This window comes from Amblyomma americanum, chromosome 2, assembly GCF_052857255.1.
Source record: "Amblyomma americanum isolate KBUSLIRL-KWMA chromosome 2, ASM5285725v1, whole genome shotgun sequence".
NCBI lineage: Eukaryota > Metazoa > Arthropoda > Arachnida > Ixodida > Ixodidae > Amblyomma > Amblyomma americanum.
The window spans coordinates 23,124,916-23,150,326 of record NC_135498.1 but is presented as its reverse complement, the minus strand read 5'-3'; the positions used below and the strand labels follow the sequence as shown (position 1 = coordinate 23,150,326).

At 44.8% G+C, this 25,411-nt stretch overlaps 2 protein-coding genes across 2 annotated transcripts in view; one reads left to right on the top strand and one right to left on the bottom strand.

Annotated features, from left to right (window-relative positions):
- Hsepi (D-glucuronyl C5-epimerase) overlaps positions 1 to 11,720 on the top strand; it is a 61,667-nt gene extending 49,947 nt beyond the window's left edge. The window contains exon 5 of the mRNA XM_077653453.1: positions 1,598 to 11,720. Coding sequence (XP_077509579.1) covers positions 1,598 to 2,646 — 1,049 coding nt within the window. The 3' untranslated portion in view covers positions 2,647 to 11,720. The remainder of the gene's footprint in view (positions 1 to 1,597) is intronic.
- On the bottom strand, positions 11,713 to 16,784 carry LOC144120763 (E3 ubiquitin-protein ligase LRSAM1-like). The gene has a single exon (XM_077653452.1). It carries the CDS (start codon positions 16,645 to 16,647, stop codon positions 14,512 to 14,514), a length of 2,136 nt encoding a protein of 711 aa, XP_077509578.1. The 5' UTR covers positions 16,648 to 16,784; the 3' UTR covers positions 11,713 to 14,511.
- Positions 16,785 to 25,411: the final 8,627 nt, after the last annotated feature.

The following is a 25,411-nucleotide window of genomic DNA, read 5'->3' as shown; positions in this document are numbered from 1 at the left end:
CCTGGAAACTTATCAAGATGACAGCTCATCTACTATTTGTCACAAGATGCTTTCGTCTTAGTTGCTGGGATTATGTTCTTATGTTATGTTTCTTATGTTACTGGGCCTCATCCGTGTATCTGCCAGCTGGCTGGCATCCTTAATGACTTCTGTTTAATGAAGGTCACTGCAGTTTGCTTATGAAACAAGCCTGTGGTTGTAATTCCTCTACTCCAGTTTGCATTTTAGTTCAGTAGCTACTGCTACCTGCATTCTCACAAAAACGCGATCTCTGAAGACGAAAGGTTGCTCAGGAAGAGCAACGTGGGTAGCACAGTCCCCACTGATGGCATCACCTGCCATCGCACAACGGTGGTTCATCACTTAACCACTGCACCACCGCACCAGGAGTAGTCTGAGGACTCCCAAGGATCTATAAATCTAAACTAGAGAATGACCAATTCCGCGCATGTGGGCATTAACCAATTATTGCTATCTGAACAACTTCCATGCATGAACAACGGCTCCAAATTCACATTTGATCTAATTATGCAAATCAACCATAATTTTTTCCAGCTTATATAAAAGCTTTATTTTCACTGTCTGACGCCCTTTTGTTGTTAGAATGGTGTAATATATCAATTCTACTTAATTTCTTCAGATGCATTTTTACCCCTCCCCCTTTTTTTTTCGTTTTCAAGGTGTATGTTTAAGGTTTCAGCAACCTCTGGTACGAATACCATTGATGTGCCCTCATAAGCTGCCTCAATTGTTGCTTGAATTTATGTAAGGAGTGTCGCTACAAAATGTAACATGAAATATCAGCTGTTAATTGACGTTTCACCAATACAGAAAACACGGCATTGAATACTGCACACAAGTTAGTACTTATAGTAGATCATTGTTGCGTGCTAGTTGGTTCATTTCAATAAAAGGTAGGACTGCGTGATTAAGACAGGACAAGAGACAGGAATGAAAAACGTGGTGTCATTTTCATTTCTCTCTCTCCTGTCCTGTCTTATCCACGCAGTTCTGCCTTTTATAGTTAATACCAGTTAGTGGGGCACGCTGTTTTGTCATAGGAGGTACCAAGACTCACTTATTACGGCACTTATTGTGGCACAGAAGTTTTGTATCTGTGATGCAGTATACACTGAAAAAAAAAATATTTGAGACAGTTCAAATTTGATTTTTTTGTGTCATATATTATGAGCCCGTTCTGTTGTTGTAAACAAAGCAGTTCAAATGTTATGAATTTTGGAGAGGCACAAACCAAAGGAATTGAAATGCATTGGGAGGCAACATTCGCAACAAGGCACAAGTGGGAAGCACGATGTCTTTCAGCATGGCGCAACAAATAGGTATGAGAGTCAATTTTCGAATAGGTACCACCTTTATTTTTCTGCCACCTGTTTGCAACAGTGGATCAGTGCAGTTGGTGCTCTACTAGAATAGTATGATGGCATTTGTTTGTTAGAGCAGGGTTTCGTTAAATGGACACATGGTTTTAGAGCTTCTATATATTGAAGCTTGACATTTTCTACTGCCAGTAGGTTTGAAGATTCCTGTAAATGGAGACAGTGTGATGACATACTGCTTTCTATGCTTGGTGCTGCAGGTACTGCCCAAGACCAAGGAGTAGCCTTTGCCCTCAAGCAAGAGTGTTACAACCTCACGCTGTCGGTTGACCTTAGAGTCATCCTCAACGGCAGCCTGAGTGTAGTCCTCACTGCTGGGAGCACTGACAAGCCGTCCCTCTACGGCATCCATTACATTATGACTGACACCCACTTGGCCATGGATGACCACGATGTCTACTACGGAATAGGCACTCGGCGCTCCTGGATGCGCCTCACCCGAGACTTGGCCGTCGACTTGGTCAAGGGGCTCAGCTTCGGGCAGCGCAAAATGGCCGCCCGACCCCGCAACCTCCGTGTGCACAGCATTGTCCTCAGAGGCTATGGTCTCATTGACAACCTGACACTGACAACGAGCGCACACGAGGCACACTTCTTCGATGCGGCCGAGTGGCTTGTGCAACATCAAGATGATACAGGCGGCTGGCCGATCCACGTCACACGTCGCCTGTCCAATGGCATGCTTGAGCTGGAGCCTGGCTGGTACTCGGCCATGGCTCAGGGTCAAGCCATGTCTGTGCTGACGCGTGCCTACCTGAGGACAGGACAGAGACAATTTCTGGATGTGGCCTTACATGCCATTGCCCCCTTCAAGGTGCGAGCCGAGGCCCACGGTGTGATGACGACTTTCCTGGGGAAGTTTGTCTGGTATGAAGAGTATCCCACAGTGCCCAGTTCGTTTGTGTTGAATGGCTTTATATATTCGCTGTTTGGGCTGTATGATGTCAAGTCGACATGTGGGGACGGAGCTGGCCTGCCGGAGTTGTGCAGGGACGCGGAGAAGCTGTTCCTTGATGGAATGGTCTCACTCAAGCGGATGCTACCGCTGTTTGACACGGGTTCAGGAACGGCCTATGACCTGCGGCATTTCTCGCTGGGTATTGCCCCGAATCTTGCCCGTTGGGACTACCATACAACACACATCAACCAGTTGCTGTACCTGGCCACCATAGATGATGATCCCATCTTTAAGACTACAGCTGACAGGTGGATCCAGTACATGAAAGGTTTTAGGGCACCACATAATTGAACAGGTTGAATTCACCGAGCCATGAGCATCAGCCAAGCCTTGTCAGATTTTGTGACAATGCCTGCCTCTGTTCTTTTCTATGTGCCACTGTTGATATCTGTCAGCTGTATCAGCCGCAAGTGAGGGAAGGTCTGGCAGCATTTAATGACATCAAAAAATTGGCACAGCGGTGGTTGAGTTTATTAGATGATGTTTTAATGTAAAAGGCAAGCATTTCAAAGCATTATATGGCCGCAAAGCCACACTGCCTTTATAAAAGCTATCATATTGAAGAATTTAGGCACTATGACATCGGACATGCCTCTGTTGTTATATGGTATGTCTAGTGGATTCCCTTTGAGACAAACTGTGTGAACAGTTCCAAGATTTTTGTTCAACTCTCCTTGGATGCAGCGTAAAAAAATCCGGTCAACATGAATGATGCATTTTGTGCACATACTGAAAGGGACACTGAGGTCAGTGCCATCTAATTATTTTTCTCAATAGAAATTGATTCCCTGGTTCTTTCTGGATATGTTAACGCTTGTCTGGCAACAAAATATACATTTATGACTGAGAAAATTGAATTTAAAATTTCCTGCCACTCGATTCAAACTCATGACGTCTTGACCGAGAAGGACTGGTTGCCACCGTTACCAAGTGAATGGTGGTATAGCCTAGCCTGTAGGATCCACACTGAAAAATCGGTGTCGATGCATATGCTTTTCTTGCGAAACTGGCCGGTGACATACGAGATTTATCAGTGGCGCATTGAAAAGCATCCCATAGTAACTGGTGGAGAATATATTCATGCGACTGTGTTGCATCTATGAGGAAAGAGAATGCAGCAAAGAAAGTAGTGAAGTGGAAGAACAGTTGAGAGCATAACAAAACAGGGTTTCATGTGCACATGTCCTAGCGTGACAAAGGAAGACAGTGAGCTGTGGCTGCCTTTTTATATAATGTATAACATGCAGCTGTGCTCATTCTGCTCCACCATTTAACCCAGCAACAGGTTTGTCAAAAGCGTGAGGGTTATAAGCAATCTTAGCAAACATTGTACAGATGTTCCTTGTGCGAACCGCGGTTCTCATGGGCAAGGCTAAAGCGCACAACTGAATACTTAACTAAAGGTATCAAATGCAGTATTTCCGAAAAGGCATCCTTGAGAAGTACTGTCTCATTTGTCTGAAAGGGAGCCCACTACTATATTGGACAAATAATCTGGGACCAGCAGTTGTAATGATAATGCAATTCACCATGACTGGTGAGCAAAACAATATGCATTGTAAGGAGACATACCAACATACGGGTGCTATCCATGTTGTATGCAAGGCATCCAGGCTAAAAGAAAAACTTCTTGATTACTTGGCTAATAGTCAAAATTGCCACACCCATGTGAGAAAAGCAATTTTTTATTTTCTTTTTTCTGTTTAAATTTTATATAACTTTAGAGCACCTATTGAACATCTAAAACGCTGCATTTGTACAAAGATTTTCAAGCGCATGAAAAAATTCCATGTGGTCAAAACTTATCTGAATGGCTCATAGCCTAGAGCTTTGTTCTGGCACATAAAAACCTCTTTAATCAGTCAGTCGATCAGTTAAAATCTGATATCCTGAAAGTTTATTTTGTAAAAAATGCACAAAGATTGGAGCAGATGCTTTATGTATTCTATGCATTGAGCTGGAGCGATCATGGGGTAGCCATAACAGGTACAGTCAAACTTCAGCGCACACCTACTAGTAATGTTTTCAAGTCTCTCCCACTAAGAATGAAAACACGTTAATATTGCGTCCCTAATCTCACTGTTACAGAAGCTTTGGTGCTCTTGGGATAATTTAGTTCTCTTGGCATCTTTGTTTCTACTTTGTTTCTCTGTTACTTATACCTTTGCAGTTATGCAAGGGCAGTGCTAAAAGCAAGGCTTAGCAGCCGCATTACATATCTGACACCGTTTACCGTTGGCTGCCTCTAATGCTTTGCGATGCAGTTTTAAGATCCGCTCATATCTCTAGGGATCAGGACATCTCAGCTCAACAACGCAATGACCATTTGTTTAACAAAGTTAACAGCAAGTGCATTTAGTGTATTGCTACCTGACTGTTCCAAGTCGTTTAAAAAAGATAAAAAGAAAGTCCACCTGGCAGATCATCATCAGCATTTGTACGCTTTTCAGAAATGCTGAACTAACCTAGTTCATCAGTCACGTAGCCGGCTCAAGGTTCTTACTGACCGCTGAGGGAGAAGAGCCCATTGTGTGGCCATTCTAAGTATGATTGACAGCAGAAGTTCTTGTGTTTTCAGCTTGACCATTTCTTTTTTCTTTTGGTGTCGACTTGCTGGTTAAAAAAAATGTTAGTGCTAATGCATTTCTAGCTACACAGTACTTTTCTCCTGCTCTTAATCACTGGGCTTATTGTGGCCATTCTCTCCCGTGTCGTCTTTCGTGAGAGAGATGCCAAGGCATGCCCTTACCAAGAGGCGTCCACACCTAGGTTCCAGTATATGTATATATGTACACGTATCCAATATACACCTCAAGGGTAGTTCAATGACCATGTGGGCACAATGAAATGCCGTTGTCTTTCATCATATAGTACTAGCTGCTGCAGCAGCAGCCAATGCAATATTGCTTGATAGCCAGTGTTAATGTCAGTATAGGAAGAAGCTGGCTGGAGGCCTTGAGGGAGTGTGACCTGGCAGAATAGATAAATGAATCATTTTAGTATGGTTGCTTGCGACAAGGTGATTTGTTGTCATTTGCAAAAAAAAAAAAAAAATGGGAAGTTTGGGATTTAATTAACATATAAGTAAAGAAAGGGTCTCCATTAAAAGTCATATGGGTTATTTCCACTGTTGCCGTAATTTCAAGGGCTCCGAGTAACTTTGGCCCTAGAAAAGATTGAGCTGCTGGCTGCAGCTATGGACTATTGGCAGCTATTTTATTCTGCATAAGACTGCAGCTTGCAAGCTTTATGAGTATGAATTTGGAGATGTGCTCTCAGGATGCTGTTGCGTTTGCCAATTCTTGGAATGCTACTAACTAGCGACAAAACAGCATCACTCAGCCACTTCAGTGTGGTCTGTTGACAGGGGAGCAGTGATGTTCACTTGTGTCTGTCATTTTGTGCTTCATCAAAAGAGCTTGAATTATGGCATCTCTCAAGCTTGTCATCTACATAACATTTAGCATTAATCACGAATTACTGCAACCTTGTAAAAACTCTGGCAAAGGTGGAAAACTATTCAGTGAATGGCGTTTCCCTTAGAGTTTGCTCACAGGGCTTTGTAACTGATGGTCAGCATTTGCATTAACATGTAATCTATTGAATCACAAGGGACTGCTTTGCACACGCAGAGCTTTTCTTCAGATTAAAACTTGACGAGGCTTAGTTGCATTGCTGAAGATTCATATGTTGTCCAGCGGTCAGCTGTGAGTGTGTATTTATACAGCCCATCAATTTCTATGCCTGTCTCCACCTGTGCTGACACTGACTTGGCATCAGCATCTTGCATGAATGACTCGCCAGAGCTGGTCCTACTGCCGCGTTATTTATTTATTCATCGTTGCTGGCAGGTTGCCTCTGCTTATGCCATGTTCATTGAAGAATGGCTTGTGATTTAGACACAGTTGCATCGAGGTGAACAGGGCTGCCCATTTCATATGTACTTGCCATGTCAGATATTTATGCTATCATCCGTAGCAGACTTCATACAAACCAGGTGCCAGAACCACAAATTGTCCTCTTGAAATTTTTAACTAGTCCTTTCTCACCAGCAGCTTAAAACAAGAAAAAATGTATTGGTATTGGAAACCTTGGTGCAGACTAAGAAACTGAAGTGCGGGAAGAAGGTACCTGCACCCAGCTCAATTTGGCGTATGACTCTAGTGTTTCCTTTGGAGCTGTATTGCATGCATGGGCTATAGTGTGGCTAGGAATGATAATTTAGTGAAGACTTGCCCACAGCAGCGTGTTGCTGAACGTTTGCCATGCTGCAGGAAGGGCTCCGTATGCTCTGACATGGCTGCACTTGAAGTGAGTAGCCCTGAACCTCAAATGCGTGTTCATGCCAACCTGCTGGCATTTGCTTCCAATCTCAGAGGCTCCTCTCCAAGTCCTCCTTAATCACATATTTCATACTTCTGGTGAGAGGAGGGCGCAGTCTTCCACTGGCATGTGTGGGCAAGTTTTTGTGCGCACACGACGAGACGTGAGCAGTGCATTGATTCGGTGTGCCTAAAAGGCCTCTGCGTGTGTTCACGTGCGTGCATGTATCTCAAAGTTTTTTGCCATTCTTTTTTGTATACCTCATTGTGTGCACTTGGGGCCTGTCTGCTCCGTGCTGTATCAAAGTGTGCGTGTTCTTGTTTTTGTTGACAGCCGGCTTTTGTGTAGCTGTCAGGGGCAGAGCTAGTATGTGCACCTGTGTCAGTGTCTTAGGGGAACATAAAACATGTATGAGCAGTAATAGTGTAGCATCGTGTTTTTATTTTTATTTTTAAAATGCGTTGAAAAAGACAGTGTGTCCGAATGGATGCAGCCGCTCAGCCATTTTGCATTCCAGCCTGTTAGGCGTCGAACCTTGAATCTTAGCCATGTGTGAGCATGGAGATAGGGACACAGATCTGCCTGTGCTTTTATAGTACCTCAAGCAGCCTACAAATGGACCTAGCGCTCAGAGCAAGCAGGATTATGTATTGGTATTACATGTAGCAGAAGTGCGCAGTCTGAACGGTTTTGTTGCTTTTTTTGTGTGTGATAATGCCTGAAATGCTTTTGGTGTAGTTGTGGGGCTTTATGTGCAAGCTCTCTGCTTGCAGTCATCACTTCCTCAGTGGCTTAAATATTCAGTGGACAGGTTGTCAGGGATTAAAGAAAACATTGGAGTTCATGGGGGGGCTACTTAAAATATCCTAAACAATAGGTACAGAAACTCTTTGTTGAATTGTTGATTGTAACTTTAGTTGGGGTGCATTGGGCACCTTCATTTTAATTATGATGCAACCTGCACTGATGTCATAGTTTGTGTGATTCGAGTTTCTGATATTTATGGGTTCAGGTTTCTTATGGACCGACGTATAATAACCACAGTGGCACCAATATGATGCGATTATGACATCACAGAAAAGCTATGCAGGGGTGCCTCAAGCATGCTGTCTCTGCCAATGGAATTTGTATTGGAAGAGTCAACGGAATTTGTATTTAAAACGGGTGAATTTCTAGTTAGCACTTTTAAGCTTAAAATATTGGTTAGAAAAACATGAAGAGAAAAAATATTGAGCCTGGTGCCGCCTGCCACCACCTCGTTTTCATCGACTTGCAGTTTTCATTAGTGCCTCGAAACCCAGGCCTCTGGCCTACAGGTACACCTTGTTTGATATTGAAGGCATTGAAATTGCAGCTTGGATGGGCTAGTGGTGCTGTGTTTGATGGTCATGCTTGAGACTGCTGCTGTACCGCCTGCATGCGTAGTGGCAGCCTTGAAGAGTGATGTGCAGATTAGCTTTACCCCACTTTCATTTCAAAGCAATCCTCTTTACACAGCAAAGGAGGATTTATTGGTCACATTCACACAGCTTTGTGGCTATTTGTGCTTGTATCTTTTTGTTCGCCAAGTTGCTTCATATTGGGCAGCTAAAGGAGAGGCCAACTGCAAAGAAATTTTGCATGTATCGGTGCATGAATGTGATTGTAAAGCTTTCCCAGTATTTCTTTCCTTTTTTTTTTTTTTTATCCAAAAGGCTTACAGGGGAGGAGAGATTTTCTGAGGTCCAGAAGCACCGCTTGAGAAATTAAATGAATAGCAAGAGCACTCAGTTCTTTCCTGTCTCTCTTTGTGGATCTGTGCTTGTTAGAAAGTTGCTTTGTCCAGTTGCTGCTCATCACTTATATTTTCTGCATGTGCACATTACAGTGCATGTGGGGGGAAGTTCTAAGGCACAGCTTGTCTGCCATACCAGCCTGAACTGCACATCAGTATTGTTTTTAACTTTTGGCATAACATATTTGTTGCCTTAACATGTATTTATGACATTATTAACCAAACTTTTTTTTTCTGTTATTGTTATTGCCTAAGGCTTTTGTTCCTCTTTTGTTTTGTTACCAAACGATTTATATGTTTGCTTTTGACTTGCACAGGGTTGCCAAGTGACTGAATAATCTTCTTATTGTAATCAAATCACTGCATTGGAAATGTGCGGACTCACTTAGGGCTATCTACATTTCGTATTGTTCTTCGTTGTTATCGTATAACGGTACTTTTGAAACTGTATCTGTACCTATAATTGTTCTAGAGGTAGAAAAAGCTCCCAGTTTAAACTTACTGCTCCACAAAAAGATGGCCCTGCACATTGCTTGTGCAAGCGAGACTTACTCAGGCTGGAACAAAAGATGCCCGATGCATCTTTTCTTTTGTTTCTGTGTTGAATCCTTTAAAGTACAGTGGTAAAGCTGCAGCCTCCCATACATTTCATGTATGTACATGGCAGCACTCCTCCCATTATGCAACTTCCTTTTTTTTTCTTCAGCTTTTTACATTTTAGTATTACTTGGTGAATAACTATTCACCACAGTTAGTTGAACAATGTTTTTTTTTGCTGAGACATCAACTTTTTTCCCTTTTCCCCATCTCCTTGTCACCAGTGTGTTTGTATCAGTGTGGTTGATTCACTGATTAGAGGTAATACAAAATGAATGAGGAGTACCTGGGGAAGCATGCGTTGTGTTTTGCTTACTAGGCTTGTTGTCTTTGCTATGTTTAGTTTGGGCTTCGCTAGGCATGCACTGTGTTGAACTTTATCATTGTTTTCGATTGCATGTTGGCATATTCATTAGCGACTGCTTGAGTTCAGAAGTTACATCCTGAATACACGTCACTGGCCTCTTCTAGTGAACAAAAACGCGACTTTGTAGTTTTGTGGTACCAGGTACATTTTGGTGCGTGTGAATGTGTGAATAAACTAGTAATTTTGGTTTTATTTCCTTAACATACCTCAATAATTGTCATATGTGCTAGGGTAACTCAGTTTGATGAGGCGATGAGCTTGAATGTATGTGCACAAATGTTCTTTGTTGCTTTGTGTGACATGGTTTATGACATTGTTATTAATGTTTGTATCCGGTGGCCTCTAGGTCAACTGCTCAGTGATCCATTGTACCCGTCTGAATGACACCACACTCCTTGCTTCCAAAGCATGCAGACTTTCTGTTGGACTTGTTCAGGTTTTTATTTATTATTCTTATTAATTTCCCAAGCACTGCAAAATGGCTTGCGACTACTGCACATTGCGATTACGCTGGGTGTCTGTGCATGAAGGTACCGTTTATTGTCACATTTACAAGCCAAGCACTCAGGGTATTGTGAAATATCTTCTGAAGTCATTTTGTATTTTCTATGCTACCTTTCATGTTAGGGAGCAGTTGCTACATTTATTAGCTAATTTCTTAGAATGTCTTACTTGTCAGGGCTTCTTCAGTGGTGCAATTTTTTTTGTTTAGAGATATGCAAGTTTGTTGCCAATAATTTGCTACGTTTGGTTGCACTCTGTTTGTTTAGAAGACGCGTTTCAGCACGACAATTTCATTTTTCCCGCCACTTCATGAACTGCGATACTTACTTGGAAATTTTTCTTCGCTCGTTGCTGTGTTGTATTTTTAGTTCAATCTTTGGCATATGGTTGTGGTTTGAAACACTGTGTAAGGTTTTTACTGTTTGATTTGTATTTATAGCCATATTTATTCTGCTTGTGGGTGCAGTTTTTCACATGCAGTGGTATTCTGCGTTAGGTTGATTTAAGGCTGCAGTGCTTGAAGTTTTTGTGCACTGCGACACGTCCCTAGAGACCAACACATCTCAAAGTGTGCATATATGCAGTAGTATATTTGCTGCCAGGCTTGACTTTAGATACTACCAGACATTGTCCTAGTATTTGTACTAGCAGTTCTGCCGTGGACAAAATGTTTTGGGCTGTAAAATGCTACGATACGTGTTTGTACTTCGAACCCGTTTGCTGTGCACAATTGCTTTAATGGTGAGCACATAGCTAAAGCGCGTCTAATCATATAGCCACAATTAAGCACCAAGTTGGAAGCATTTGAGACTTGTTCGGGATGCTTTCAGGAGTACTTTAGGCATGTTACGATGTTTTCATCTTTGATAACTTTTCTTTTTGTTTTTTAGCTCTGGAAAGCACTGTGTTTTAAAGGCCGGTGCCATCTTTTGCCAACCCAGGTAAAAAAGGTGGCGCAAGGTGTTCTTCCCATTTGTTACTGAATTGTTTAGTTCATTCATGTGGTCGCGGGTACCATGGTGTGCCAACCCTGTCATAAAATGGCCATTCATTGACAAAAGCCTCTTCCAGAATCCTTTTTGCCTTCCTTGCATGCACAACAGTTCCATGAACCAAAATGCAGAAGTGTTGCAGCGCCTAGCTTCCCGCTGCAGTGAGATGTCACCTGGCAATATGACAAGTGTCGGGTCCATTTTTCAAGTGCTGTGTCTGACACCTCCGAAAATCTGGAGCAAATGAAGCATGCTTGCAACTGCTCTGCCTGAAGGTTGCTGTACTGCTTGTGCAATACGTGAGATAAGTTGCAAGCTGACATTTCTACAGAGCAAACACAAATCAGACACAAAGTACAAATGGCTCTGTTCTTCGTGTCACCCCTTGTGTGTTTGCGCTGTAGAAACTTCATGGGCGTCCGCTTGACCCACAACTGTGCAGTGAAATTGCACACTGTTGAAACCTGAAATAAATCAGGATCACGTTCACTGTTTTTTTTGTCTCAACATTTACTTTCAGTGTGCACTTCCTGGTCTGTTTTTTTTTGTTGATGTGCTCTTCAACAAGTTCCCAGCTAAAACAGCATGCATCGATTGCCAAAGCAGTTGTAACAATGCAAAACAAGTAGATGCCTGACACTTCGTTCCTCAGCTTCGCTTACTCTTGATGATGGCCGTGTATTTATGCGACGACTTCTGGACTGTTCCAGTCCAAAGACTTGTTTTTACAAAATTAAAATGCTTGTTAAACTTCACCAGACAGATATGTCTGTTGATATTTCGGGAAATAAATGGTTGTGGACTGGTACATTGTCTGCCTTTATTGCGACGGGTTTTTTGATTTCTTGGTACCAATCTGTTAAAAAATAAAAACAAACACGCATTTTTTTCTTTTTGATTTCATGAAACTCTAGAATCGAGAAAGACAATAAAGTGCACCTACTACAAACAGTGCACTGAAAGATGCTGCCACAAGAAAACATGATGCAAATGAAATGACAGGGGGTTATTCAGTCTTCACACGGTGATGTGTAATAATATGCGAGCTGCTTTGATCAATGCTTCACTTTCACAGCTCCCATTGAGCCATCTCGCATCCTGTGCTGACAGTACAGAAGCATACCTTTCTCTGTTGCTTACCAGCTCTAGCCTGCAACAAATTATGCTGATGCTGCACAAACTCTCATGAATAACATACAAGTGTGTCATAGATGTGGTTGTATAATCAATAAATTTATTTGAAAGCAAGATCGCATCAATATATCAAAAGCTGCATTTACAAATGCATGCTGAAGAGTCACAACGTGCTGAGCGGTATATTTAAAGCTGTATACAAGTATAATATGTCAAAAAACCTTGTTGCATAAAACAATTAAGCAACATCGCACTGCCGAGTAAGATAATGCATAGCTTTAGAACCTGGTTATTGCCATTCAGTGCCATACACATTCAACACATGCACCTGAGGTTGTAAGGTTGTTCTGATAGCTCAGTTATTACATCACTATAAGGCAATCGCTTCGAGCACCATTGCAGAAGAAAATACACAATCACATTTAAAGGCAAACTCAAAATTTTTGTTCTATGCTGATGGCATTCAAGGTCACAAAATCACACAAATCGCATTCAAAAGCTGTGCAACAAAACATTGAAGAACACGAGAATTGACCCTTCCATGCACCTACAATCTGGCGGTGCGTACGCACTGCTTTGTTGGGGCAGTGTCACCCAAAAAAAATTGCTCATGTCAAATCTTTCAGTTTCCGTGACACCACATTCGATGTGGTGCCTTGCAAGGTTCAGTGGCACCGCAAATTTTGATAAACATTCAATGAGCACCATTCTCATCAACAAGGCCAACATCTGAGCATCCCCACTCAGTAGTAGCTGCAAGACCTTCGAAAAACCACTGTGATAGACTGTTTCAATCCATAATCATCATTGGTGCATTCAACTGGGCAACATCACCTAAAAATACCTTCTATCGCATCCAGTTCCACTGTTCCGTGCAGTAATGTACAACCTTTCACTGTCTCTCTGTGGATGGCCACATCTCCACATCTCTAGCTTTGCTCACTAGTGTCCATACATTTGATGCACAGGTACTTCCAAGTAACATAGACCAGGTTGTAACAGAATGTGCACATATGAATGGTCTTCTGTCCTGAACACTTCTTGCATTTCATTATTTTGCCTGGAGTTGCCATGGCGGCTCAATGGTTATGGCGCTCGGCTGCTGACCCAAAAGATGCGGGTTCGATCCTGGCCGCGGCGGTCGAATTTCGATGGAGGCGAAATTCTAGAGGCCCGTGTACTGTGTGATGTCAGTGCACGTTAAAGAACCCCATTGTGGTCAAAATTTCAGGAGCCCTTCACTACGGCGTCCCTCGTAGCCTGAGTCGCTTTGGGACGTTAAACACCCATAAAACAAACTATTATCTTGCCTGTAATTGTTATCAAAGGTGGTGCCAAAAGTGAAATTGAATAGCTGTGAAGAATAGAAACGAATACTTATGGTCATATACCAACAACAACACAGCACCACTGCTGCAGCCATTTCTTAGCATTTTTGACAAACTTTACAAATTACCGCTAAACTGAACAAGGAAACAGCATTCCTGCTATGCCTGCTGGACATGGCACACATCGACGTGAATCATGGCAACATGTAACAGCATACGGTGTTCAGATGCTATCACAGACTCTTTCTAGCAAAATGCTTGCCATACGTACATGTGGACAAAAAATAAAATATGCAAAGAGACAACCAAGAACTGCTTCCCACTTGAAGACCGAGAGAATGAGCAGTATGTTGCAATATGTAGTGCTCTGCAGGACAAGTAGAGTTAACGTCTGCACGGAACTTGTGTGGTTTGAAACGACCCATGGTTGACTGTCATTCTTGAGGAACGACTCTGTTCGCAACTTATTCTTTTCATGTCGCTGGTCAGCCTACCCTTTGGTACTGGAGCTGGAAAATGACAGTGGGCTTGTTTATTCTTCAGTCATGATGTCATAAGCCATGAACACCAATGATAGAAATCCAAAGGAAAGAAGTGGGAAAAGAACTGCAACGAAATAGGGTCCCAGATCGACATCGTGAGAATGCATTGGTAGCAAGCCAAAATAGAGAAAACGGTCTATCCTGGTCCAAGAACGAACAAACTAAAATGTCGTGGCTTGTGTGCATTCAGAAGCAGGCAACACATATGGATGAAAAAGCACACAGTTTGCTTGACTCTCCTAGTTACATTGAATGGTATTACAAACTTACCCACCAGGAATGGCAGCGCATGAGCAAAGTAACGTGCGACGTCAACATGTACACTTGCAACAGCAGCAAAACACCAGAGCAGGACTAGGAAATTGAGTGGGTACAAGCTGTGTAAGTGTAGATGACTGTTATCTGAAAGTGAGCAAGTTTTGCTAGCCATGCAGAAATGCAATAGCTTACAGCAGTCAGTCTTTCTTCTAAACTGCGCATAAAAAAGGCATGGCCACTTTTACAATGCATCCCAAGCAGCAAAGACATCACCATGCTGGTGCAGAAAGAATGCAAAAGCAAAAGCTTAAAGACTGGGCTTAAAGATGCACCTGGTCTAGCAGGTGGTGGATAATTTGCTTTCAACGTCTGCTCGACACAATGGACACTGGTTCACGTCCGCACTACACTGCTCGCAGCAGCAGACATGGCCGCAGGGCACAAAAATGAGCAGCCTCGTCACCTCAAAGCAAATGACACACTCTGAGCTACACCACAATCTCAGGTCAGGCACCTGCACTGCTGAAGAATCTTTAGGAGCATCGTCGGGTGACAACTCACTAGGTGAAGGTGCAGTCGGCTTTGCGGCAGGCTCTTCGTCTAAATATTGCTGCCTTGCAGAAAGCAACACCTGTATAACTGTTTCAGAGTTGATTCCCAGGCTCCTAAAGTCTTTAAAGTCCAGGTCAATGAAGCGCTCCCAATCTATACCCTTGCTGGCAATCAGCGTGGAGTAGTGCAACGCATTTGCAATAAGTAAGACATTCCGAATACGTAGGTCGAGCTGCTCATCGACATAGCACAAGTCTTGTGGTTTTCTGTCAAGAAGCTTCTGGTATTGTATCAACCAAAAGTCATTCATTTCTTGTCTTCTGCAAGCTTCCAGAGCATTCAGTTGGTCTTGCAGCTGCTTCTCCCTAACCATCTTGTCATCCAACAGCTGTGCGAGAAGGAATGCCAACTCAGTGCGATGCCTCGAAAGGACATCAAGGTCACACGTAGCCTTAAAATCCCTTTTCTTCAGCTCGACGTCTGTAAGTTTCTTGAGCTCTTTTTCGATCAGCCTGATTTGCTGCACTAAGTGGCAATGAGTGTAATCATGCTGCATCTGCAATGCCTTGAAAGCCTCCATTTGAAACTGCTCTTCGTCAATAATGCGACTGATGATTTCATCTTGCTGCTTGTTCTTGAAAAAGATGGCTCTCCTCAGCAGTTCATCACACGCTGCTGCACCTTCCTGGATGCCCTTAACTAAGCTATCCCTGCTTTGCCTGTACACCCGCTGCAGTTCTTCTTGCTGAAGAGTGTTGGCCATCGCGCGTAGGATTTCTTTCCGCCGCGCCGAGTCCATTTGTTGCTGCTGCACACTGAAGAGCTCCTCCATTTCCAGTTGCTCTCTTTCCAGAGCACGCACAAGGGCTTCAGAACTTTTCGACTTTATGTCATCCGAGATCTGCTGGATGAGCTCGGCCGAGTGATGTTCTAAGTGCAGCAGCAGCGACATCAGCTTTTGTTTTTCCACATCTTTCTTGCTCTGCACCTCAGCAATGGCGTCTTCCAAAATATCCTGTTCACGCGCAACTTCAAGCAGCAGCTCTTGCTTACGCTTGTTCGTGACTTCCGACACTGCCGCATGATTCATTGCACTGTCCCTTAGCGCCTCTTCCATTTTCAGCAACTCTTGGCGGCGTTTTTCTCTTCGCTCTTCGAACTGCTTGTACTGATCTTCCAGGTCTACTCCAACGAGCGCCACATTTGCAGCGGCGCCGTCGCCTTTACTGCCGTCCGTGTCAGGTTCGTCAACCGGCGGAAGGTATTCAACACCAGCCAGGTTACACATGTACAGCATCAAAGATTCAAGTGGCTGCCCACAAGCGACGGCGTCGGGAAATACGAACTTGGAGCTGTCTAGGACGAAAGAGCGCAACGAACGCAGCTCGTAGAAGTTGTTCGGCAGCCTTGTGATGGCATTGTGCGCTATGTCCAAGTTCCGCAGCCTTCTCAGTCGTAGAATAGGCGCTGGAAACTCCTTCAGCTTGTTACCGTTAAGGTTCAACGACTGCAGACACGTCAAGTTTGCAAAGCTTCCGGGCAATTTTTTCAGGGCGTTGCTTTTTAAATTGAGCACAACTAGGCTGCGAAGAAAACCGAACTCGTCGGGCAGTTTCGCCAGCAGGTTGTTATCCAGGTCGAGCACTGTGATGTCGGAAAGATCCTTCAGTGAGCCTCCTCCGCTGATCGAAACAAGCTTGTTGTTCCGCAGTATCAAGGTCGTTTTTCGGAACACACGACATTTGGAGTAAACACCGGACGGCACGTCGACAAGTGCGCACTCGGATAAATCGAAAGTGCTGTCCGGACTTTCCTGGGCTATGTACAGCTTTCGTTGCAACTTGGTTCGATAATCGTCAGACTCGTCAGATCTCCTAAAGAACGGCATCCCTACATCTACTTGGTCCTCTGTGCCGGACATGTGAATCAAAAGTTGTCGGACCCCGTTGGGAGCTTCGACTAGGACGGCCTAGTTTCGGCCGTAGTACCCGTCGTAAACATCGCGCGCAGAGCCCAATGGGACGAGTAACGCCACAAAAAGCTCGACAAAAACTGACGTAACTCACATTGAGTTGCTACTGTCGCCGCACGGGTGCAGCACTAGTCCCAGGAAAAATGCGAAGATCGCAGCGGTAGTGAGGTACGACGCGACTGTGAATGCTGCAGAGCTGTGTACTGCCTCCGGGATCGGCGTTTATTGTGAAATACAGAGTCTCAGAGGCAACTCGTTCTTTAGATCTTTTTATTACCTCTAGATGGCGCTAGATGTCTAAAACGAAAGCAGTTTTGTTTGCAAGCGGCTCTTTTAAAACAAGTTAATTTGTGTCAAAGTAATGGCATTACAAGTGAACTGAGACGTGCACAATGCAGACAGTGGAGGTGCTCGAACTGTTCCCTGCACCAACACCTTGCACTGAGCGCACTGCACTCCAACTTCCCTGGCCCAGCCGCTGTAATGATCTTATCGTGGGCGGCTGAACTGCTTCTGAAGAGACATTTTAAGGCCTGCACTGCTGCAATTGCTTGTTATGAACACTATGCCTGATTTATTTACACACCAAACATGCCATTTGCAGAACTCCATCAAGACCTGACGATCAGGGACCAGGTCACCACCTCCCGCCTCCCAAAAAAAATTTCACACATGCTTCACATATCAGCGAACTGAACGCTGATTGGTCCAGACATGCTCTATGAAACCGATTTAAATAAAGCATCTCTTTTTTCAAGATGGTGAATATTTTAATTATGCGAGCGATTTTATACAATAACCATGCAGGGCCCCGAAAAAAAAATAGTGGCGCTCAATTGAACAGGGCGCTAGTAGTAGCAGTAGTGCGAGACTTCATTTAGGCGCAACATGTGTTTTTCTTGACCTTCAGCTCCAAGCCAGTCCAGCCAGGTCCCAACAGCATGGGAGGGGGTGGGAAGATACCCGATTGCAGAGCAACCTGGCAGGAGAGTAAACAGTGAGAAAGGTTGACTCTAGTTTAGTTCATTGTGCTGACTCCTCCTGCAAGGCAAATTTGCGTAAAGAGTTGCCACTACACAAGATTGCTTCCAGTTCTGAATCTACACCGTTACAAGATGTTTTCTGTCGAAATTCACAAAGTAGTGCGTGCAGTCGCAACGGACTCTCAAGTACGGTGAAGCGTCGATGCTAGCACAGCAACGCGGGTTCTGCAGGTGATGAAAAAGAGCTGTAGCCAGTGAAACCGCTTTTTTTAAATCTTCATAGCGAGGAATGACAGGGTGGAAAGGCGCGTGTATGTTCACTGCCTCACGTATTTCTAGTGCGTTGCCCCATTTAGCCACTTAGACACTATCAGGCAAAGTGTGTAGCCAAACACGTCGAAGTTTGTTGTGAGTTTTTCGTTCTGCAAGTGCAGTTGTACTGCAAGATAGGACTTTGAAAAAAAAAGCAAAAAAAAAACAATGGTGTTTCAGATGTGCACTGTATGCCTCGCCATTGCTCCTGATGTAAAGGTGGCTGGAGCGCCGTCAAGCTGCCGATAGAACAGCTTTTTCTCCAGCCACCTATTTTCACTCCTCTGTATTCAGTGGCGAAAATAAACATGACTATTATTATTATTACTAAGTTCGGACGTGTCGCGTGTGATCTGTTTCGCAGAGAGAACGAAACAGGTGATTATCTGTTTGAGTAGTTTTCGAATCAGAGCCGATATTTTGTGATCACGCAAGTGGGAGAGTGAAAATTGACTGAATAAATTTGAACAAAAAATGGGCTTGAGTTCGTCTAGTTTAGAATGGGAGAGAAAGTTGAAGAATGGTAGCACTGCCACCAAAAGTGAATGCTAATGGTAGTGAAGAAAAAAATTACGGGGACGCTTAATTATCATTATGCGATTACATTGCGTTAGCGTTAGGCCTTCTCCTTGCTTGCAGAGCTAAGATTGCCAGCTTATAGAGCATTATTCAGCGAAAGCTGGCTACCACTGGCCCTCCACCTTCCACGATAGCCACCAACCTGGTTGTTCCCCCAGCAACCACTCACAGGTGACGCATTCCTCCATCCACAGTAGGCGCCCTCTCAGTTCTTCCATTAACGGCCGCCTTCCGGCTTCTCCCGCCTCTCCCCTGAAAGTGTAGAGGGAATTTCCCTCCATCTACTTCGCCACCTGCCAACCGTGGCAGGTGGCAAGCGCTTGGCAGGTGCCAGGCGCCATATACCAAAACGCCACGTGGCGTTTTGGTATACAGCGATGCCATGACGCGGTGTGTGGCAACTGTGTGTGTATGAGTCGTACGACCAGTCACTGAGTCGTACGACCAGTCACGGCTCATGACATAGGCCGCAAGTACCGCAAGTGACGTCACCAGGCCGGAAGTGACATATGTTGTCTGTGGTAACTGTGTATAATGCGTGTACTAGTCATGTGACCAGGCATGAATCATGACACTGGCCGGAAATATCAACTAATCCTGAAATGACGTCATCTGGCTTAAGATTTTTCATTCATTCATTTTTATTTGTTCTTCACAACATGACGTACACATTGTGAAAGGGGCCAAGAAGAAAAGCCGTTCCTTTACGGCTTGAAAAAAAAATCTTGGTCAACCGAACCGGAAGTTGAGTCTCCATACTGGAGGTTCCTGGCGCTCAGGCGCTAAGTGGGGCTATATTATCGCGCCACACACGTAATGGAGTTTAGTTTTAGTTTTAGCTTAGTTTAGTTTAGTTTAACGTCCCAAAGCGACTCAGGCTATAACAGACGCCGTAGAGAAGGGCTCCGGAAATTTCGACCACCTGGGGTTCTTTAACGTGCACTGACATCGCACAGTACGCGGGCCTCTAGAATTTCGCCTCCATCGAAATTTGACTGCCGCGGCCGGGATCGAGCCCGTGTCTTTTGGGTCAGCAGCCGAGCGCCATAACCGCTCAGCCACCGCGGCGGCATGGAATTAAGCGAGTCTTCAACGTTTATTTCTCGCAGATCTCAGCAAATAGGCTACAGCGCAATTCATTTCCAAAACAGTGATCACGCAATCTTGTTAGGTGTTGACGTCAGGAGTTTCAATCAAGTGGCGAGAAAATTTCAAATTCCAGCTTCCTGTAAATCTTTTGCTTCCGAACGAACGTTCACATGGCCAAAAAGAGTCGTAGAAAGGATTTTTAGCAAGAACAGAATTTGAATGGACCTGTCTTCAGTGTGGCATTAATAAACGATTGGTAATAAACGATTGGTAATAAAGCCTTTCGTTAGGTTTTGTGGTTTCCAACGCAAATTTGTTGAACAAAATATCGCTCGTTTCAACGGATTTCATGTGTGGTGTGCTGCATTTCGTTGCCGATATATCTGTTGTCAACAAGTGCGCAGCTGCTGCTTCTACTAAATACAATAACAGAAAGCAGGTTAGAATTGATTTCAAGTAAAGAAAGGTGCATTGCATAGCGTTAAGCAGCCCTAATTGTTCACAAATTTGGTGCATCTCTGCCCTCTTTGTGAGACAATTGCAGCGCTACTTAACGGGAAGGTTTTTAACTTGCATAGTAAATAAACTATATTCCCCCTCCTTCTCTCTAGCACACAATACGGAAGTCTATAGGCAGTCTGCTGCTTCCTCACAAAGTTTCAGTAGACACTCCAAAGACAGTCATACACTGTGTATGGTCTTAGACTGAAACTTTTTCAAAGGCTTGTAACGGGAGAAGACATGTCAAATACGCGTATGGCCAAGGAAAACAAAAACATACTTCCTTTCTTCTTTCACTCCCTCCTTTACCCTTCCCTTACGGCGCGGTTCAGGTGTCCAACGATATATGAGACAGATACTGCGCCATTTCCTTCCCCCCCAAAAACCAATTATTATTATTATAAAGTGCACGTGTTATACCGTGTAGTTAAAGTTGCCTTTATAGTATGCTGCCGTCCCTCTCGCTGCGTTCTCGTGTTTCGCGCTTCGTCAAAGGTGGAGAACAAAAAAAAAACAGGAAGTATAGATATAGAAACGACCAATGGACGCGATGAACGCTGGTCAGACAGCGTTTCCGGAACTGGGTGATCGGGGAAGTTATTTAGCGCGTGTTAGCAGCAGCGCTAGCGTGTAAACGCTGCCTATCACGCCTCCGTGCGTTCTCAAGCCATGGACCCGAGAAACTCCAGCTTCCGTGAAAGTTTGCGCACTCTATTCGGGAAGCGCTTTGTTTAGTTTAGTCTCTCAAGGCCGTGCAGCTCCGAATGCAAGCGGGTCGCGGACGCCTCACACCGATTAAAAGGTTGTCTCTGGGCCGACCCAGTTCCTTCCGTTTTCCTTGAGCGAAAGCGCGGCTAAACAACGAGGAAGCCGCGAGGACGCAGCCTTTTCACGCTTGCCACGGTGTTTGGACGTCAGATATCGCATCTCTGTGACACATGGCCGCCAGGGCGCTTGTATGGACTACAGAGGGAGAAGACGTGAGGACAATGGAAGAAGAGATAAGAACGAGCTGGAAAGCGCGGGGATAAAGCCCCGGTCGCATCTTCTCGCGCCTTCCTCCAGTTTTCACACCATCAGGGCGATCGGAAAAAGAATGCGTGTCCCCCGTCCCGTTATTCTTCCGACAAGCAGCAGCGCAACCGTGGCTGCTGCTGCTTCTCTGCCCGCTCCACTCGTGAATGGCCGAAGAAATGATGTAAAGAGAGGAAAGAATGAGGGAAGAGAGGGAGAAAAAGGTGTCCCGTTAGGAGGGAGGCGAGCTGACTTCGCACGCTGCGTGACTAAGCGGCTTACGCCCTCTCGGCGACGCGAGGTGTTCGGTGTGTGCGCGTATGGGGGGAAGGGGGGGGGGGGGTCGTTAATATATGCGCCGGTGGCGATGTCGGAGTTGGAGGCGGCGAGAGGAAGGTTCCCGTCTTTCTCGGCGGCTGGGCGCACCATCTGCATCGTCTTTGGCCTAAAGAGACGTCTGTGACGAAGGCCGCAGCGAGCTGACGTTAGCCGGGAACGCAGCCGCGAGCGCCGTTTACTTTTTGGAGGGATCAAGATGGATGGTGATGTCCTCGCAGATTAAATCCGTTGAGGCGCTATAGCCGCGTCTCGCTAAATGTGCCCCGTTGACGCGGTTGCGACCTCCCCGCTCCGTGGCTGGCTGTTCAGTGCGCTGGAGATGCTTTATTTCGCGGTTTTTATTTGCTTATTTATTTTGTACGCGTTTCGCAGCTTCGGTTTCGAGTATTTCTTCAAGAATATATACAGTGTGTTCGCTCTCTCCTCTGGAGAATATGTTTTCTGCTCGTTTTTCTTTGGGAATTCTTCGCGCTGTCTTCGCCGTGACCTTATTTCCCCTTTCCCAATGTCGCCTTCTGGGAAATGGTCCGTCGAAGTGCTCGGAAATGTGTACTGAGGCGCGAAAGTATTGGCTGAGGTTATTTCTGTTCGCTTGAACGCCTTCGAAGATCAATGAAGGCAGAAACGAGTGAATAAGGGCGAATGATGAGGTTTAATTACGCGTGCTGACCTGGTAGACGCGATTGAAGGGCCTTCCTGCCAAAGGGTATCCGATCCCTTCTTCCCTGCCATGTATTGAGGGCTTTTGGCTAAAAAAATTGTTTACTGCAACATCTATAACACCCGCCGCGGTGGCTCAGTGGTTAGGGCGCTCAGCTACTGATCCAGTGTTCCCGGGTTCGAACCCGACCGCGGCGGCTCCGTTTTTATGGAGGAAAAATGCTAAGGCGCCCGTGTGCTGTGCGATGTCAGTGTATACGTTAAAGATTCCCATGTGGTCGAAAATATGCCGGAGCCCTCCACTACGGCACACCTCTATTCTTTTCTTCTTTCACTCCCTCCTTTACCCCTTCCTTTACGGCGCGGTTCTGGTGTCCAACGATATGCGAGACAGATACTGCGCCATTTCCTTTCCCCAAAAAAACTATTATTATTATTATTATTATTATTATTATTATTATTATTATTATTATTATTATTATTATTATTATTATTATTATTATTACATCTATAAAAATTCCTCCCACGATAAAGAAGGGGCTTTCGTTTCACTTGTCCTTTTTTTTTACCATTTCTATATTAATTTCTAAATCTGCTCTTGCCGGCAATAAAAATGGGCACTATTGTTTCGCTTCGCGCATTCAAGAGTATTTTGTTTTTCTGAAAACTGTGCGTTGTTCTGTTCTCGTCTGTACGCCCCACTCCAGCTGTAGTGAACATAGAGTGCTGTGCACTTCTGTATTTATTGCTTCATCACGAACTAATCACGCGCACAACCTGGACACATTTCTTATTGTGTAAATGCTTTTTGTGTATATTACTTCTCCCCCTATCCTCTCTTCCTGTCCCATCAACTCTTTCATTTCATTTCTCCATTCTGCCTGTTATCCTTTCTTTCCGCTACCCCAGCTCAGGCGCTTCAGTATCGATGGCAGATGCCGGGGCTAGCAAAAATCTTTTCCTTCCTTTTTACTATTATTTTAATAAAAAACCACTTACTACTACCTCTGTCCTCGTCTATCGCTGACTTAAGCTTCAACAACGCTTCCTCTCCGGCTGCTGTGTGTGTTTGTTCGGGCTTCAGTAGTCGGTGTACGCTTGTTCATGAGTTTATATCGCGTTTTGCTGCTCTTGATGAGATTATCGGTTCCGAAGTGCATATATAGAGGAAAATGTGTGGGGGCCCAGCTCAGGTAAAAAGCCACCGGGTAGAGAGATACTTAGTTTCTCGAGGTTCTTTATAGCGCTACAAAAAAAACAAGGACAGAGGAAGAAGTACACAGGACGGGCGCTAACTTCTTCCTGGGTGTACGGGTGTACTTCTTCCTGTGTCCTTTTTTTTTTTTTTGTAGCGCTATAAAGAACTTCGAGAAACTATGCTTCACCAACTAGCCCCACAACGTGTTTTGTTAAGAGAGATACTTAACGCATGCTTTCTGTATAAGTCATATAGTCACATTACTTCCTCCAATTTTGTTATCTTTTCCGAGGTTATGTACAGTGGTGAGCAGCCCTGTCTAGAACGCGCCGACGGTGCTCTGCGGAGCAAGTCAGCGCCATCTAACGTTACGCTCTGGGTTTGAGTCATGCGTCCCGTGCGCATGCGCGGCCAAAATTAAGTGGTGGCTCCTCGTGGGCTCTCGGCCTCATTTTCGCTCAGTGCTTGCGCTTCACGCCGCCAGGGCCGCGATGAATGATGTGTAACAGCGGCCGGAAAACCAAAGCGTTTCGCGTGAATCATGAGGCGGCTATGCATACAAGTGCGAGTGATATCGGACGATCGCGCGTTTCAAACACACACCATGCTAAGAGTGCGAGAATTAGGCCTAGTTGGTTGTTTGGTGTCTGTTTTCATCTTGTCCGTATCAGGTTAGCGCTTTACCACCATGCGTTTCAGGCGTATTGTTTGATGGCGTGTCTTTGCGCTGTGCTATCAGCTACAAGGGACATCGCATTTGCATCCGTACGGATCTAGGAACTTGTTTGCAGGAACGCGCGATCAATCGCCATCACTCGCGCTTGCTTGCCTGGCCGTCTCGTTACACTCGTGGGACACGGCGGCATGGTGACGCCCTGGCAACCGTCACACCGTCGCAAATGCAGGCAGCGCGGCCCTGGCGGCCCGAAACGAACTCGCAAGGCGGGGGTTGGACAAGGAAACGATGATGAGCAGGCATCCCTCTGTTTCTGCCGCGCATGCGCACGTGGCGCATAACTCAAACACGGAGCGTAACGTTAGATGGCGATGACTTGCTCCGCAGAGCACCGTAGGCGCGCTCTAGACAAGGCTTCTCACCACTGTACCACGTTTTTGCCAGTACAAGAGGTCCTACCTCGTAGAGATCGATAATGCTTGGTAGCTGTTTCTTTTTTCCCTGGATTTTTAGTGATATGCTCAATATAATTTTTTAAAAGTACATTTTTTTCTCTTTGGTGTGCCAGGCGAGATAGCAGCGATTGTCAGTGTGAATGGCCGTGAATGAAAAAAAAAGAACAATGGCCTCACTTAATTGTGCGCTTCAGCCCTGTCGTCAAAGTGCCCTGTTTAAGTTTGGCTTATTTCACCAGAATTACGTACGTATTCAAAAAACAATCACGTTATTGAACTTTTCTATCACATTCCTTATTGCTGCTTTGCGGATTCAGCATGGTGTAAAACGGTACGCGTCAGTTGTAACTCACTATAATATCATTACAAGGGAAAGAATTATGTCTATTACCTTTTATTCTACACGTGCAGTGTTTGAGTGCACTTGCTCCAAAAGCAAGACATCAGCTTTTATTTACTATTATTTATTCTCAAACGCATTCCTCCTGCCTAAGCCCAATAGTCTGCAAGCACTCTGCAAGGTATTTGCCGAAATTGTCCGATTCAGCCTTTGTGCGAGCACATGTTTTAAAAAATGAGTGAGAATAACAGCTCGTTGTCATTTGTGACGAAGCGCAGGCAAGCAAGAAGGTGCCCACAAAAGCACTCCACGAGTCTTACCACAAAAGCACTCCATGACTCTTACGACAAAGCTCAATTTTATCTTCCTTTTGCTCATTTCACAAAGTCATGCCTCTCTTCCGCGCCATGTAGGGCGATTGATGTTGATGTTGAAGTTATTGATATCTATGCCGGCTGGACTAACCTTCCAATTACGGCCGGCTGTTGCTGCGCCGTAGCGACACTAGGTAAATCAAGCCCAGGCTTGCGATCTGGAGAAACGCTTCTAGTTTGTACGCCTGCCGCC

Coding starts and splice junctions, on each gene's coding strand:
- LOC144120763 (XM_077653452.1), bottom strand. CDS start 16,647: ATGTCCGGCACAGAGGACCAAGTAGATGTAGGGATGCCGTTCTTTAGG.